Genomic DNA, 16,748 nt, shown 5'->3' on the forward strand with positions numbered 1-16,748 from the left:
TAACTGATAGTAGGAGAATCTGAAGCAAGTCCTATCTAGTTTAACAAACTACGTACAGGGCAAGGCCCGAATATTTCAGCTTCAAGTCAAAGCCAGAAAACCAGATTTTACTCATACATCCCTATACAAATATGCTGCTTAATTATGTTTTCATTATTTTTAAAAAGTATTGCTTAGGGCCTGTCAGGTGGCATAGTGGTTAAGGGTGCTGGACTCCCACATGGCAGATAGCGGTTTGAGTCCCAGACTTGACGGCTTGCTTTCTCACTTTCTCTCTCTCTGTCCCTCTCTGATCAAATTAAAAAATATAAGTAGATAAAGAAAGATAAATAATTCTTAACTACAATAATTATTTACTTATTTGGGAGAGGTCTTTGCTGTAGGGTGCGTGCACTTGCCAGAAAGAGAGAGACAGACATAAAGCAAGAAATCACCCCCTGGGGGGATGCTGCAATCCTTTTTCTTCCATTCTCCTCTCAGGATCTTGGGCATGCATGCACATGTGTCGTCCACTACATGGGAGTCCAGTGACGTAGCTGTTATACCATCTGCTGTTCCCTTAATTTATTTTTTTAATCATCATTATTTTTAAAATTTGCCATAGGGGATGTACGCATACTAAGGGCAAGGGAGTTGAGAAAGCGAGCCCAGGTTTGGGATTTGAACTGGGGTCAGCCATTTGGAGTCCAAGTGCCTTAACCACCACATTACCTTACCTACTGGCCCCCTTAATTATTCTTCTAAAAGGAAATAATGGAAGCATAAATCATGAATTTTTAAGACTATCAGTACGGAACGTCAGGGAACTGGGTGAAAGGGACTTTTTAAAATATCTTGTAGTTTTGACTTTAGAATAATGTAAATACTTTGCAAAGAGCAGATGGCATAATGGTTGAGTAATTAGACTCCCACATAGTCAACTGTGGTTGGAGTCCTGGACCCAGTGGCTTAAAACTCAGGCTAGGTTCATGTGTACACATGCCAAAAATCATGAGAGGAGAATGGAGGAGAAGGGATTGTGGCGTGGCCATCCTCCTGGGGTGAGATTTCTTGCTTTCTGTCTCTCTCTCTCTTTTTTTTTTTTTTTAAGAATTATTTCCTTTATTTCATCTATCATTATTGTTATTTTTAATTTGACCAGAGCAAAACACACACACATGCAGATAGAGAGAGAGAAAGTGAGAAAGCAAGCCATCAGGTCCGGAACATGAGCTCTGGTCAGCCATATGTGAGTCCAGCACCTTTTAACTACCGTACCACCTGCTTGCCCCGGCAAAAATCTCTTTTAAAAAAAAGAACGTAGGGACCAACAGTTAGCGTAATGGCTATGTCGCTGGACTCCTTTGACCATGGTTCAAGTCCCGGACCTGGTGGCTTAAATTCACGCCAGGCGCATGTGCATGTGTGCCCAGGATCCCGAGAGGAGAATGAAGGAGAAGGGATTGCGGCGTGGCCATCCCCCCTGGGGGGTGATTTCTCGCTTTCTGTCTCTGTCTGTCTGGCGAGTGCATGCTCCCTATAAAATTAAAGTTTCTAACTTTTTATTTTGAAATAATATAAATTCATAAGAAGTTACAGATTAACATTTAAAAGCAATACCTAAATATTGAAAATAAATGAAAGAAATCAACCTAAATATCTCTCTGCTCATGATATAACTTGTAGAGCAGAACCAGTCTAAAACTCAGTAATTTATTCATCCCTTTAGACAGGGTACATCTTTTTAAAAAAGTTATTTTATTTAGCTTTATTTATTTATCTTATTTGATCAGAAAGGGACAGAGTGAGAGAGAGGAAAGTGAGTAAGCAAGCCGCCAGATCCGGGACTCTAACCATGGTTGCCATGTGGGAGTACAGATCCCATAACCACCATGCCACCTGCCGGCCCCAAGAGAGGGGATACATCGTTTTGACAAAACTGGGGAAAAATTATTAAACTATCTTTAGCAGTGATATCATGATGTTGGCATTACCTTTCTAAAATGTTTGTATGCATACTGTGAGAAAGAAAATTATTAACTTGGAAGTGTCTGCATGAAGTGAAAGTCTGTTTTAAACGTGAAAACAAGAAGGGGCAGTATAGTGGGGAAGGTGCTGGATTCCCATATAGCCCACAGGAGTTGGGGTTGAACTGTTCTGTCGGCCCTGTGGGATTCAACTGCCTTAACCTCCATGCTACTTGCTAGCTCATCACTTGTTAATATTTTCATTCTTAAAAATTTCCTCATTTCCTCTGGGGCCAGCAGGTAGCATAGTGGTAAATGTGGTAGACTCCCACGTGGCTCGTCGCTCTTGGAGTCCCAGATACTATAGCCTGAAACTCATGCTGGTCACATATATATGCAAGCTCAAAATCCCAAGGAGAGGGTGGAGGAGAAGGGAGTGGCCTTCCCCCAGAGAGGTGATTCTCACTTTCCTTCTCACTGTCTCTCAGCGAGCACGCACCCCCTATAGCAAAAACCTTAAAAGATTTTTTCCCCTCTAGCCTCTACAGTTCAGTCTTCTGTGATCACACCATGTATATTCCTTTTCTGTTTGCCTTTGCCGCTAATGTTTCATTTACCTGCATGGCCTTCCCCTTCTTTTCTCCTTAAGAAATCGATATACCTCTCGAGGCCAGATTGACCCCATCTCCTCCATAAAGCTTTCTTTAATACCTCTTCCTGTGCAGTGCTTTACTGTGTGCAGGCAGCTTTTTATATCCATTAATTTAATCTATAATACAGCTTACACAGGTCACATGCCATCTGTATACGTAAGATTCATCTAGATAGATGGATTTTAGCTGACTCGCTGGTAAGATAGAATAGATATCTAACTCTCGTAATATGTAGTCTGGTGTTCTTTTCATTGAATAACCTCACACTTACGAATGTTTTCGGAGTTCCATTGTACTTAGTGCCTTACCAAAGTTAAGCCCTTGAGAGACTTAAAATTAAGTAGTTCAGTCTTTCCAGCCAAAAACAGCAGTGTTTTATACTACCATTTATTCAGTAAATTTATTCAACAAATATTTATTGAGTGCTTATTTTATGCGAGACATTTTGTGTTTCTCACAGTGGTTAGCATATGCCCGAGAGAGCTGGCATTTTATGGTTCGAGGTTATTTTGAAGGTTTACTTTGAATCGGTCAGACTAAATACACTGTCCCCTACATTATGAGCCAGAGGAAAGATGGGCTTCCCTAGCACATCCGTGTGCAGGTAGCATAAGGTTAACTTGGGGAAGCAAGCAGCATGGGTATATAGTAAGCACATGGGTAGTGAAAAATAAGTTCTGGACATGTCTTTGCCTCTGAGTAGGCATCGTTGTTCCTAGAACAAAATGAAAATAAAGAGGGCCAGCAGGTCTCATGGTGGTTGAGGCTCTGGATCCAACATGACCAACTGGGTGGTTCAAGTCCTGGACTCAGCAGCTTGAAAATCAAGCTGAGGGGCTGGCAGGTAGCATGTTGGTTAGGCTCTGGACTGCTACATGACTGATCATGGTTTGAGTCTCACACCTGGAGGCTTGCTTTCTATTTTCACTCCTTCTCTGTCAGTTTCTGTCTGATCAAATTAAAAATAAATAATAATAATAGTAGTAGTAGTAATAAATAAATAATTCTTTAGCAAAAGGAAAAGGAGAATAAAGCCAATTGTGAGTGTGTGTGCTTAAAAATCCCAAGGATGAGAGGAGAGGACATTGCAGCCTGGCCATCCCTGGGGGGACTGATTTTTTTATTCTGTCTGTCTCCAGTGAGCGTATGAGTTCTATGACAAAAACCTTTAAAAAAAGGAAAAATAATGGTAGGAAGCTTTGTATTTCTTTTAGAATTTAAGTGGTTTTGTTTATTGTTTTTGTTTTTTTTTTAATCTTTTTTAGCATAGGGTTGTGTACTTGCAGGAGAGAGACAGAGACAATGAGAGGGGAAGTGAGAAATCATCCCCCTGGGGGGATGGCCATGTCACAATCCCATCTCTTCCATTTTCCTCTTAGGATTTGGGCACACGTGCACATAGTGTGCATATAAGTACACTTAGCCTGATTTTCAAGCCACCCTGTCTGGGACTCAAACCATGTCAGCCATGTTGGAGTCCAGTGCCTTAACCACCTTGCTACCTATGGCCCTTGAGTAAATGGTTTAAGTCCCCTTTACAAGGAAACAACTTGAATATCTCTATCTTGTAGAGCATTTGCTTCATTTTCATATGTGAAATAATATATTTTAAAGATAAATTCAAAAGTAGTTAATTTATGCAGTAGAGTGAGTCGGTTCATGCTTCTGCTGGCAGACTGAGGCCACATGGATGGTCCAGTATGATTCCTGGCTCACCCTAGAACTCAGGCATGGCATTGCACACCTGTAGTCCCAGCTACGTGGAGCCTAAAGCAGCAGGATTACAGCATAGGGAGAGCCTGTCTTATTTAAAAATACACACACACACACACACACACACACACACACACACACACACAAATACACAGGGCTGGCAGGTGGCGTGGTGGTTCTGGACTCCCACATGACTGAACATGGTTCAAGTCCTGGACCTGGCAGCTCGCTCTCTCTCTCTCTCTCTCTCTCTCTCTCTCTCTCTTGCTCTGTCCCTCTCTGGTCAAATTAAAATAAATAAAGTCAAATAAAATAATTATTTTTTTAAAAGAACCTATGCTCTGTATAGTTTATCATTTTTGTTTAATCCCTAGTTTTTGTGTGTCACCACCAAGATAATCAGTTTTTTTTACTAGAAGCTGGACCAGACCCTTTTCTTAGTGGCATTAATTGAGTCGTCAGGAGAGTCATGATGTATTTTTCCATGCGAGAATATGTCATGACTTTTCTGATGATGTAATAACTCTATGTGCTAAAGCTAGTGTAACCACTGTGTGCAGAAACTTAAATTGTGAAACCTTTCACAAGATATGTTGAATTATTGTTTTTAAATTATTTATTTAATTTTATTCATTCATTTTATTTTATTTTAATTTGACCAGAGAGACATACACACACACACACACACAGACACACACAGAGAGAGAGAGAGAAGGTGAGAAAGTAAGCCACCAGGTCCAGGACTCGAACCATAGTCAGCCATGTGAGAGTGTTCAGCACCTTAACCACCATGCCACGCCACCTGCTGGTCCCTGAATTATTATTGATAAGATAAATAATTCATACTTTTTCAGAAAAATAAGGTAAACTTTTATCAGTTTACTCAGCAACAAGAAATAACATTTCTAATTGGAAGGAACCCCATCAGAAAAACATTTATTTTTAACATCACAGTATCTTATTTATTTATTTATTTTTAATTTGCTAGGCGGCACATGTACTCACCAGAGACCACGAGAGAGATACAGAGAAAACGAGAAAGCACTCGCACAGGGATGGTTATGCCGCCATCCTGTCTCCATTCTCTCCTCCTCCTGGGACTTTGAGGATGCATACGTGGGCACCAGGTGTGCTCTGGGTCTGAGACTCCAGCCTTGCCTCTGGCAATGTGCGATCCACCTCCTTAACCATCGTGGTGCTGGTTGGCCCCATAATATCTTTTATTTATTTATTTATTTATTTCCATTTGTTATTATTACTTTTAATTTGACCAGACAGAGACTGAGCAAGTGAGAAAGGGAAAGTGAGAAAGCAAGCTGCCAGGTCCATGACTCGAGCCATGGTCAGCCATGTGGAAATCCAGCACCTTTAACCACCATATCACCTGCCAGCCCCCATAGTATCTTTTTTTAAAAGAATTATATTAATTTTGTTTATTATTATGATTATTTGACCAAGGGGGGAAGGGAAAGTGATAAAACAAACTACCAGGTCCAGAACCCAAACCATGGTCAGCCATGTGGGAGTCCAACAGTTTAACCACCACGCCACCTGCCTGCCCACCATAGTATCTTCTAAATTTTACTTGAAAAAATATTAGAGGGTATGTGGAAGAGACAGAGAGTTATTTAATAAGAGAGAAAGAGAGAGAATTACCTACCCCACCACCACCACCAAGAATGGTCACACTGTAACTTTTCTTTTTCTCCTTTTTGGATTTTAAACATACGCACATACATGCCCTATGTATTTTTCTTTTTCTTTTCTTTCTTTCTTTTTTTTTTTTTTTAAGAATTATCTTATTTAACTTTGTTTATTTATTTATTTTAATTTGATTAGAATGGGACAGAGAGAGAGAAAGAGCAAGAAAGCAAGCCCTGCCGGTCTAGGATTCGAACCACGGTCTGCCATATGGAAGTCTAGCACCCTTAACCTAGGGCCACCTGCTAGCCCTAGCCTGTGTGTTTTTCAAGCTGCTGGGTCTGGGATTTGAACTGCTGGTTGGTCATGGGGTATTCTTCTGTCTTAACTGGCAGACAACACAGGCTTGCCCAAAATTTACTTTTTAAAATAGCAAGTAATTTGGACATTTTTCCTTTACTTTATCAATGCTGTATCTGTAAAAGAATAATTTGGAAGTAGAGCATGCTGTTTGTATCACAGGTAGATAAAGGGGAATGAAGTTGTATTCTTTCAGTTCATTTGATTTGCTTCTGAGAAGTTAGTGTACCAGTTTATTCCTTTAGGAAAATTTACCAACCTAAGGGAGAGTATGTGAAAAGCATTTATCCATAATTTGAGTATAATTTGTCCTTCACTTCTTGTCACTGCCTACCACTCTACAAATTAAAGTGTTTTTCTTTCCTTTTTTAAATGTTTAAAAATAAATTCCAGTACAACCATTTATTAAGAGATTTTTAGAATGCAATATAATGGACTTAATATAATAATAAAATCTACATTGTTACCAGTCAATAATTTGTTTGTTCTAGACTATTTTACTCTAAGCTTATGGCTTAGTTGGTTGTTTTTTTTTTTTTTTTTTTTTTTTTTGAGGGTTTTTCGCACACGCTCGCCAGAGAGAGTTAGAGAGAGAAAACAAAAAAAAAAAACCCCCCCCCCCGGGGGGGGGTTGGCCACGCCACAATCCCTTCTCCATTCTCCTCTCAAGATCTTGGGCACACACGCACACACACCCGGTGTGAGTTTTAAGCCACCAGATCCGGGACGTGAACCACGGTCGACTACATGGGAGTTCAGCAACATAGCCATTACGCTAACTGCTGGTCCCTATGGTTTAGTTTTTAAGTATTTTGAGTTCTTTCCAATGTTACTTTAGCATGTAAAGTAATTCATTATTTCCTGATTGGGGTCCTTAATATGTTAATTCAAATACTTTTTTATGAAGAATTATTTATTTAAGTTTATTATTATTTTCTAGTTTGATCAGATGAGGGGTTTGAGAAAGCAAATCACTGGGTCCAGGACTTGAACCGTGGTCGGACATGTGGGAGTCCAGTACCTTAATCGCCAATCCATCTGCTCGCCCCAATTCAAACAAACTTAAGATAAATAATAAAAATAAATAAAATAACATAAATATGATTGTTGGTACCAGCAGATGGCATAATGGTTACATCACTGGACTCCCATGTAGTCTACCACAGTTAAAGTCCCAGGCTCAGTGACTTCAAACTCACGCCGTACACGTGTGCCTGTGCATGCATGCCTAGGGTCCTGAGAGGAGAATGGAGGAGAAGGGATTGTGCTGTGGCTATTTCCCTGGGGCAGTTTTTTCTTAACTTCCTGTCTCTGTCTGGCGAGCGCACACACCCTATAGCAAAAATCTCTCTTAAAAAAAGAAAAAATATTGGGACGAGCAGTTAGCGTAATGGCTCTGTCGCTGGACTCCCACATAGTCAACGGCGGTTCGCCTCACGGACCCGGTGGCTTAAAACTCACGCTGGGCGCGTGTGCGTGCGTGCCCAAGATCCCGGGAAGAGAAGGGATTGTGGCGTAGCCATCCCCCGTGGGGGGTGATTTCTTGCTTTCTATGTCTCTGTCTGTCTCTGTCTGGCGAGCGCACGCGCCCTATAGCAAAAACCTCTCCAAAAAAAAAAGAAAAGAAAAAATATCAAAGAAAAGAAATATGATTGTTATCTAAATGTAATATTGAGCACTTGGTAAAATATTTAATATTTTAAGACATTATATGAATCCGAAATGTATTATAAAATGCATGTACTATTAAAGTTTGATTTACATGTACATTTTGCTTTAAGGCTCCTTTCACTACTAAGCTGACCTGCCACGGCAGTCGTTTTCAGAGTCCTCTCTAGGAGCGTCCGCATCGCCTGGAAGCTTGTTACAGATACACCTTGTCCATCCTCACTCCAGACTGTCTCAATCTGCTCCTCTGGAGCTGTTTGTTCCCTAGCAATCCATGTTTCAGCCAAACTCCTCAGGGGATTCTGATACTTGCTCAAGTTTGGGAACCACCGTTCCAAGAATTTTTTTTTTTTTTTTTTTGTATGTAATCACTTCAAAATACCTGACTTAATATTTTAAAGGTTTTTGCCATGGGGGCATGTGTACTCACCAGAGAGAGACAGCGAGAAAAAGAGAGCAGGAAAGTGAGAAATCACTTCCCGGAGTGGGGGAGGGGTTTGCCATTCTACAATCCCTTCTCCTCTTGGGATTTTGGGCTAGCATACACATGTACCCAGTGTGATTTTGAAACCACCAGATCCAGGACTTGAACCACAGTCAACCATGTGGGAACCCAGCCACTTTCACCACCATGCTACCTGCTGGCCCCATGCACATTCATTTTGGCCTTGTATTCGGGGAGATGTGGGTTCTCCCTTGTGGTTACTTCAGTGCTCTTTTCCAGTATGTATATACGGTAAAGATTTTTCACTTTGCAGCATTCCTGTTTCCAGGGTCAGTACATGCTTTATTTTAGATCGTGACAGTATCAACTGTTTTAAAAATCAAAATCACTTTTATTTTTTTTTAAAAAGTAATTGGGTTACTTGTTTTGATTACCTATAGTACAAGTGCCATTTTAAAAACTGTCTGGCCAGGACCAGCAGATGGTATAATGGTAACGTTGCTGGACTCCCATGTAGTCATCTATTGGAGTTTTTGACCTGACAGCTTAAAACTCTCCCCGGACACATGTGCATGCATGCCAAAAATCTCCTCCATGCGGAGAATGGAGGAGAAGGGATTGTGGTGTGGCCATCCCCACTGGGGGGGGTGTTTTCTCACTTTTTGTCGGTCTCTCTGGTAAGCACACATGCCCTATAGCCAAAAAATAAAAATAAAAATGACCATCAGCATATATATGACAGATATGAATTGATTTATTTTTATATTTATTTATTTACTTTAGATATGGATTGATTTTTTTTTTGGAGAGGTTTTCTCTATAGGGCGTGTGCGCTCACCAGACAGAGACATAGAGACAGGAAGCGAGAAATCACCCCCCAGAGGGGATGGTCACACCGCAGTCCCTTCTCCTCCATTCTCCTCTCGGGATCTTGGGCATGCACGCACACGCACCTGGCGTGAGTTTTAAGCCACCGGGTCTGGGACATGAACCATGGTCGACTACGTGGGAGTCCAGCGACATAGCCATTATGCTAACTGCTGGTTCCCGATATGGATTGATTTTTAACAGATAGAAAGAATGAGTAATTTGAAACAGACTACTGAAGTAGTTATCCTCTTCATGTCTGAGATGCTTAAAATGGGAAAGTTTGTCCTTGGTTTTATCAGTGTGTACTCAGTCCCTGGAAAAGTGCATGTCTGCCAGTTATACCTTCTGGTATTTTGCCATAGGGCGGGCGCCACTGTGCCCAACCTTCTGGTATTTTGAATAATATGTCCTAAATAGTACTTACAAACAGTGACATAAAATTTTCAGGTCAGTCTTTTTATTGCCAACTCTCTCTTTTTTGTTTTCTTTTGTTTTTAAGAATTATTTTATTTCAATTCATGTATTTTAAAATTTGACCAGAGAGAAACAGAGAGGTAAGCAAGAGAGGAGAGAGAGAGTAAATGAGAAAGCAAGCTGCCAGGTCTGGGACTCAAACCATCAGCCATGTGGGAGTCCAGCACCCTTCACCACCTCGCCCCCTGCTGGCCACTTGGCAGCTCTTTGATATGAGTTAGAGTTGAGTTATATAAACTAGTTTTGAATAATAAATCTAAATAAACCAGTTTGTTGTTGATCTTTGACAGATTTATCTATTTCTTTTATAAAATTATATGTGCCAGACTTGTGCCACACATCTCTCTAAATGGGCTCTGGTTGTGATAGGAATATCTTATTCATTTAGTACTGATAGGTATCCTTGATTAATATTAAATTATCCACCAATTTAATTTTATGCTATTTCTCAGATCTAGTTATATGTGAATTCATTTTACATTTGCTTATTCTTTGAATTTCAGGATGGTGAGGAAGAAGAAAATGAGAAAGGTATGTTTGATGCTAAGTAGAGTTTAAAACTTGCTGGTTTTTTGTTTTTTTTAAACAGTAAATTATGTAAAATAAAGAATTCTTTATTTGAAATCTTATTTTTGATGAGTTCATTTTCAAATTTATTTATGTGAATTAAATTGGCATCTTGATTTTATTTTTCAACTGGTTTTAATTTTTTTTTTGAACTCTTAAGATGTGTTCTAACTTAATAGTACATATCAGTTACTGTAGTGGACAATGCTGTTTTTTATTTAACCCAGTTTTATTTTGGAAATTACTTCTAGCATACGGTAAGTTGATCACTTTCTTAGGGCTGACACTGCAGTAACTCATACGTGCTTACTGGAGGAGTCCTAAAGTGTAACTTGTAATGAATTTTATAGCTAGTCTTAAAGCTGGTAATGACCAGGAAACTGACTTTGTGTTTGCTACTTAGAGAAACATTCACACAGTTTTCTGACAGTTTTAGTACTCGAGGAAAGCTGTCTCATGCAGTATAATTACAGGAACAACAGTAGAAAAACATGCGTTCAGTATAAGGTTATGGAAGAGTTCTTGGACAGAAATCAAAGGATCCTACATGGGACTAGAAAGGACATGGAGCAGGCTTCTAAGTAAGGCAGAATAAAAAGCCTAGAAACAATGATGAAGCAAAACTACTGACTGAAAATCTCACTGAAAATACCTGACACCTTCCTATTTTGGGGGAACGTAAGACATCTTTGAAAAAGGTACTTGCAGACTGACTGGACAGGATGAAGACCAGAAGTAACCAACTGTCCGAACGTTACGGAGCAGGAGCATCTTTTGAATCTTCTGTAGCTGCTTTCCGTACCATTCAGGACTTCCCAAGATTCGAAGAATGAAAAAGATGGGGCCCTGAAACGCTTTGAAGATGGATTGGATCCACCCCTCAGACTGTGACTTTTCAAGAAGTCACCATGGGAGTTCTGAAGGTCATCAGGGTTAAATCCCAAGATGATTTGAACATTGAATAGCAAATCTGCACTTCTGCCACTTTCCCAAGGAGGGAACAAAAATCTTCCTTATGCCACTAATGTACAACCAGAAACGAAGAGCTGGTATCTTCAGGATGGAACCACTTTCTCACTATTGTTGTTTGGTGTTTGTGTGTAGAGATCATTTTTTCCATGAAGATTAAGTGAAGTGATCCTGGGTAAAGGATTGTTTATGTTAGTTAATACCCTTGTGTTTTTTTTTCCCCTTAACCTTCCATCAGTGCTAATTACTGGCTTTATATTTTCTAGGTCCTATTCTAGCATATGAATATGAAATTGTTTAAACTTCTTGTTTTGCCATATTTATTCCTGTTAAATCCTCTTAGATATAGCAGGTTCTGGTGATGGTACACAAGAAGTATCTAAACCTCTTCCTTCAGAAGGGAACCTAGCTGAGGCTGATCACACAGCTCATGAAGAGATGGAAGTTAATGCGACTGTGAAAGAAGCTGAGGATGACAACATCTCGGTCACAATCCAGGCTGAAGATGCCATCACTCTGGATTTTGATGGTGATGACCTCCTAGAAACAGGTAAAAATGTGAAAATTACAGATTCTGAAGCAAGTAAGCCAAAAGATGGGCAGGACGCCATTGCACAGAGCCCGGAGAAGGAAAACAAGGATTATGAGATGAATGCGAACCATAAAGATGGTAAGAAGGAAGACTGCGTGAAGGGTGATCCTGTCGAGAAGGAAGCCAGAGAAAGTTCTAAGAAAGCCGAATCTGGAGACAAAGAAAAGGATACTTTGAAGAAAGGGCCCTCGTCTACTGGGGCCTCTGGTCAAGCAAAGAGGTTTGTTTTTCTATGTCAGTTCTTTACGATACTGAATTCCAGCATTCAATAAGATCACTCTACATTAAGGGGGTGGCTTCAAGACCATGTACAGTAATTAGTGTCTTATGATCCTGCCTATATATTTTTGACCGTCATAAGTTACTTTAAACATTTTTTTCAAGATCTTCATAATATGCAGTGTGTACTACCGATTGCATTGTCGAATTGTCAGCATATATTTGGTTTTTGTTTTTTTTTTTTTTTTTCAAATTGACGATTTTTTGTGTTTTATTTTAAAAAAAAAAATCCTTGTGATGATGGTTAATGAACAACTATCAGTTCTAAGAACACAAAATGAAGTCAAGTCCCAGTCCTGAAATCTGGAGAAGATGGCCATATATCCACTGAATAGAATTGTCAGAAAATCTAGATCTTCAGGCATCTTGGGGAAAATCAGTGCAAGAATCCTAAGGGAGTCATTTGTTCAAATAACCTAATCTAGGCCTTTGAAATTGTTAACTTGTGTGAATAGCACTAGTTTGAAATATAGTCAATATCAAGTTGTTGGATTTTTGTGTTTCTTTTTGTTTTTTTGTTTTCAATTTTCTTCTGATGATTTGCCTCTTTAGCTCTTCAAAGGAATCTAAAGACAACAAGACATCATCTAAAGATGACAAAGGTAATGGATATTTTTTCTATTTATTTTGATGGTAGCATTGCATATTTATATTAAAAAGTAGTCAGTGCCTAGATTTCCTTTGATGTTTAATCCTTACAAGTTTGATTGACAGACTAGGAACTTTGGATGGCCTTCATGTAAAGTATGGAATTAGAGAAATTACACCAAACTGTGTGATTGCAGCTTTACTTTTTAATTACTTAGTAAACTGGTATGAGTATGTTAAAAATGCAGTTGCTATTGTGTTTTAAGTGTCTGTGTTGAATATTTATAGATATGTCCTTTACTTACAATTTTAGAATATTTTATCTTTAGTTGCAGTCGTTCATAACCATTCTCCATCACCACCACCTTTTTCCTGTTCTGTCTAGTGGGAATGTGCTATAAATAATACTTGTGTGTATTTATGGAGTCTAGTGTTTAAAAGAAAATCATCCTCTAATGTTCCATTTTACTTTGCATAAAAAAAAAATCAGGGCACACTTCTGTTAATGTTTTAATTCTTCAAAATTTACTTCCTAATTTGACTTATTTGGGGTTGATCATCATCTTACATAGGATAATATTTTCATTTTATTTTCTTAAACGTTTCAACATACAGTATTTGATTGCTTTTTGCTAGTGGGAAATCTCTGATTCCTCATGCTCATGAGTTTTGTTTATGCATGTTTTGTGTCTACTTGGAAAATACTTATTATTTTATATAATAAGCATTATCAGGGAAAAGATTCCATCCAGGGAATGCGGGGTCTGATAATATCTCCTTAGTGTCTGTAGGAGCACTGTATACATCCTCTCTGGTTCATTTAGTGTGTCTGATTGGGGATATTAATAATGGGGAATCACAGTGCTTTGCTTTAGTAGTTGACAGTCATCATTTTCATATTCTTTGCAGTTTGGAGTAATAGTTAAGATGCTGTAAATGTGTAAAATATTACCTTTCAAATTAAAAAGCTTAGTAGTCTTGGGTTAAATATTATCTTTTTTCCTATTACTAAAAAAATTTTTTTTTTTTTTTTTTTTTTTTTTTTTTTTTTTTTTTTTTTTTGCTATAATTAGAAAAGTACTTGGGCCTAAATAGTATTGGTAACAAGAAAAAAAATACATAGGCTTCTAGTTAAGATTTCATAAGATATAGTAGATCTTCTGATGAATTCTCTTAGGAATAGAAAATTACAGTTAATATTTAAAATATTTGAGTCAGATATTTGTTGTCTCCTTTCTCATAAATCTAAAGTGAGAGTTTACCATCTGTTAGTACTGTGTCATGGAAATTTTTAAAGCATTGAAAATTTAATTTTTACTATATGTAACAATGTGAAATTATAGAGGTGGTTCCTTTTTAATTGTTTACAGACTGTTTCTCTTAGAATGGCTAAGAATTGTTTTCCAAATAAAGACAAACGAATGAAAATTCCCCTATAATGGCCCATTTGAATAAAGCAACCAAGGGTACTTGTCCAGGCCTGTATTCTGAGTTATGTTATCTAGATGTATGAAACCAGAATTTATGCATGCAGGTAGTACAGAAATGATTCATATAATTATTTACTGATTCTAAAGGATTTTGAAGTGTCTGATCTTATTCTTACCATTTTTTTTTAGCAGTTTTTAAAAAATGAAATTCCCATTTATCCACCTTTATATAACCCCCATATTCTCTTGCCCTTTATCTACTAGAGAATGAAGGTGAACTGGTTGGTTAGTCTTTGTTACTAATCATTTAAATTCTTGACTCTTGTCCTGACTTTTCCGTCTTTACTCTGCTTTCTCAGAATCTAAAGCCCACAACAGATGTGGCAGTTAAGCAGTCTGTTCATTCCAAAAGTACTGCTTCTTGGGTACTTGTGTTCAGTACAATGTTAGAATGTAAATTATTTAAACTTAACAGCAAAAGTCCATTTTCTCTTATAACTCATGCAATAAGTGTACAAGTACTCTGTTTCCTCAGGAGTTATATTGTCTTTTTATGTTTGATCTTAACAGGAGCATATTCATAAGATTTCGATGTAGTCAAATCATACTACCAAAATTAAAGAATTTTATAGTTTTGAAAGAATGTGGCCCTTATCATTTGCAGAAATAAAAATTGACTAATATACTTAAACATCTGATATTAAATCTGTTCCAGGAAGTACAAGTAGTACTAGTGGTAGCAGTGGAAGCTCAACTAAAAATATCTGGGTTAGTGGACTTTCTTCTAATACCAAAGCTGCTGATTTGAAGAACCTCTTTGGCAAATATGGAAAGGTACTTTTTTTTTCCCCCCTATTTATCCACCTTTCTAGTATCTGCATTTGAAACAGGAGTGTATTCAAGCACTAGAACTATCTGACGGGTCAGACATGGGTGCAGCAGTAATACAACTGGACTTACATGGGAAGGGCCCTAACTGACATCCTGGGACCCTCGTGTGCACACTGGATGTATGCGTCTGTGTACCAGTGATCCAAGCTGGCTGGGGTTAAGGGATGGATTGAGGCATGAAGACCCTGTTGGAGGACACGTGTCCCCTCTGCCCACCTTCTCCCTCCTGTTTGTCCCTTTGTCATGGAAGAAATCAATGAACACACTTTTAAAAACCCTAAAAAATCTTCTAATTTCCTGTAACTTGTAGAACTCTTAAAAACATAATTACTATGTTGTGTGGCAATGGTAGATTAGGGTTGGAGTTAAATGTCATTTCATCATGAATCTCACTGAGCCCTAGAGATCTTTGTATTCTGAAGTTTCAAACCCATTTAAGCCAAGGGTTGAGTTTCATTCATCATGCTTTTTCTAGTCTCCAGCATGGGGTCTAGCTGAAACTAATATACTTTAATTCTATTCCCATGAACTTTTTGAATTCCCTTGTATATGTACTTAAATCAGAAGTTGTCATATGTGTTATGAAGTAAGAGTGTGAAGTATTGGGACCAGTGGGTAGCGCGGTGGTTAAGGCGCTGGACACTGCCACATGGCTGACCACGGTTCGAGTCCTGGACCGGGTGGCTTGCTTTCTCACTTTTCTTCTCTCTCTGTGTCTACTGTGGTTGGGTCATGAAAGTTTTTCTGGATTTAAGGGGTAAACCTAAATGAAGAGAAGTAGTCAAAGACTATTCAGCTCTTAGCTGTTGCACCCAGTTGTGACTTATCTGGATTCCAGGACACTCAATCCTTTCTACTTCTATTTAGTTTTTCATATGCATGCTATGTAACTTATTTCAATGGAAGGTCTTTGTGAGCACGGATCTTATCCTGCTATACTTTATATGTACATGATAGGCTTTCAAGTACTTATTAAATCAATGACCACTGGGGCCAGCAGGTGACATGGTGGTTAAAGGTGTTGGACTCCCGCATGGCCAACCACAGTTTGAGTTCCAGACCTGGCGGCTTGCTTTCTCTCTCTCTTTTGCTCTTGCTCTCTCGCTCTACCCCTCTCTGGTCAAATTAAAATAAATATATAAATAAATAAAGTCAAATAAAATGATTCTTTAAAAATAGAAAGAAAAATCAATTACCATTATTGGTAAATAGCAATCAATTAATGAATGTTATAAAAACCTGTCCTGTTGCTCTTAGGGGGTTTATTTTTTTTCCTCTTAAGTTTTCTGATCATCCAGGAGGTTCTTTTAGCTGTCAGATACAGAACACTAAGAACTGTAGCCCCATAATTGACCATGGTAGATATGGGGTCTAGGACTTGAACTGTGCTGTCAGCCACGTGCAGTTCAGCCCACTATCAGCTGGCCCAAAAAACTATATTTTAATGTTAGCATTTATTGGCACTGAAACTATAAAAGGATGCCATTCACTTGATAACAAGACCTGGTTCGTAAGTTGCTGAGACCAGCAGGTGTCACGGTGGTTGAAATGTGGGATTCCCACATTGCCAACTGCGGTTAAAGTCCCAGACCTGGCAGCTTGCTTTCTCACTTTCTCTCTCTCTCTGTTGAGTGTGTGTGCCCTGTAGCAAATTGGAAAATA

The 16,748-nt window shown here is 38.7% G+C and overlaps 1 protein-coding gene across 1 annotated transcript in view; it reads left to right on the top strand.

Moving 5' to 3' along the window:
* SLTM (SAFB like transcription modulator) overlaps positions 1-16,748 on the top strand; it is a gene marked incomplete at its 5' end in the record, with an annotated part of 52,650 nt that overhangs the window by 19,467 nt on the left and 16,435 nt on the right. The window contains 4 exon segments of the mRNA XM_014593420.1: positions 10,274-10,301; positions 11,650-12,118; positions 12,730-12,779; positions 14,911-15,029. Of these exon segments, the coding sequence (XP_014448906.1) occupies positions 10,274-10,301; positions 11,650-12,118; positions 12,730-12,779; positions 14,911-15,029 (666 nt within the window).

Source organism: Tupaia chinensis, unplaced genomic scaffold (assembly GCF_000334495.1).
Source record: "Tupaia chinensis unplaced genomic scaffold, TupChi_1.0 Scaffold000063_1, whole genome shotgun sequence".
Classification (NCBI taxonomy): Eukaryota; Metazoa; Chordata; class Mammalia; order Scandentia; family Tupaiidae; genus Tupaia; species Tupaia belangeri.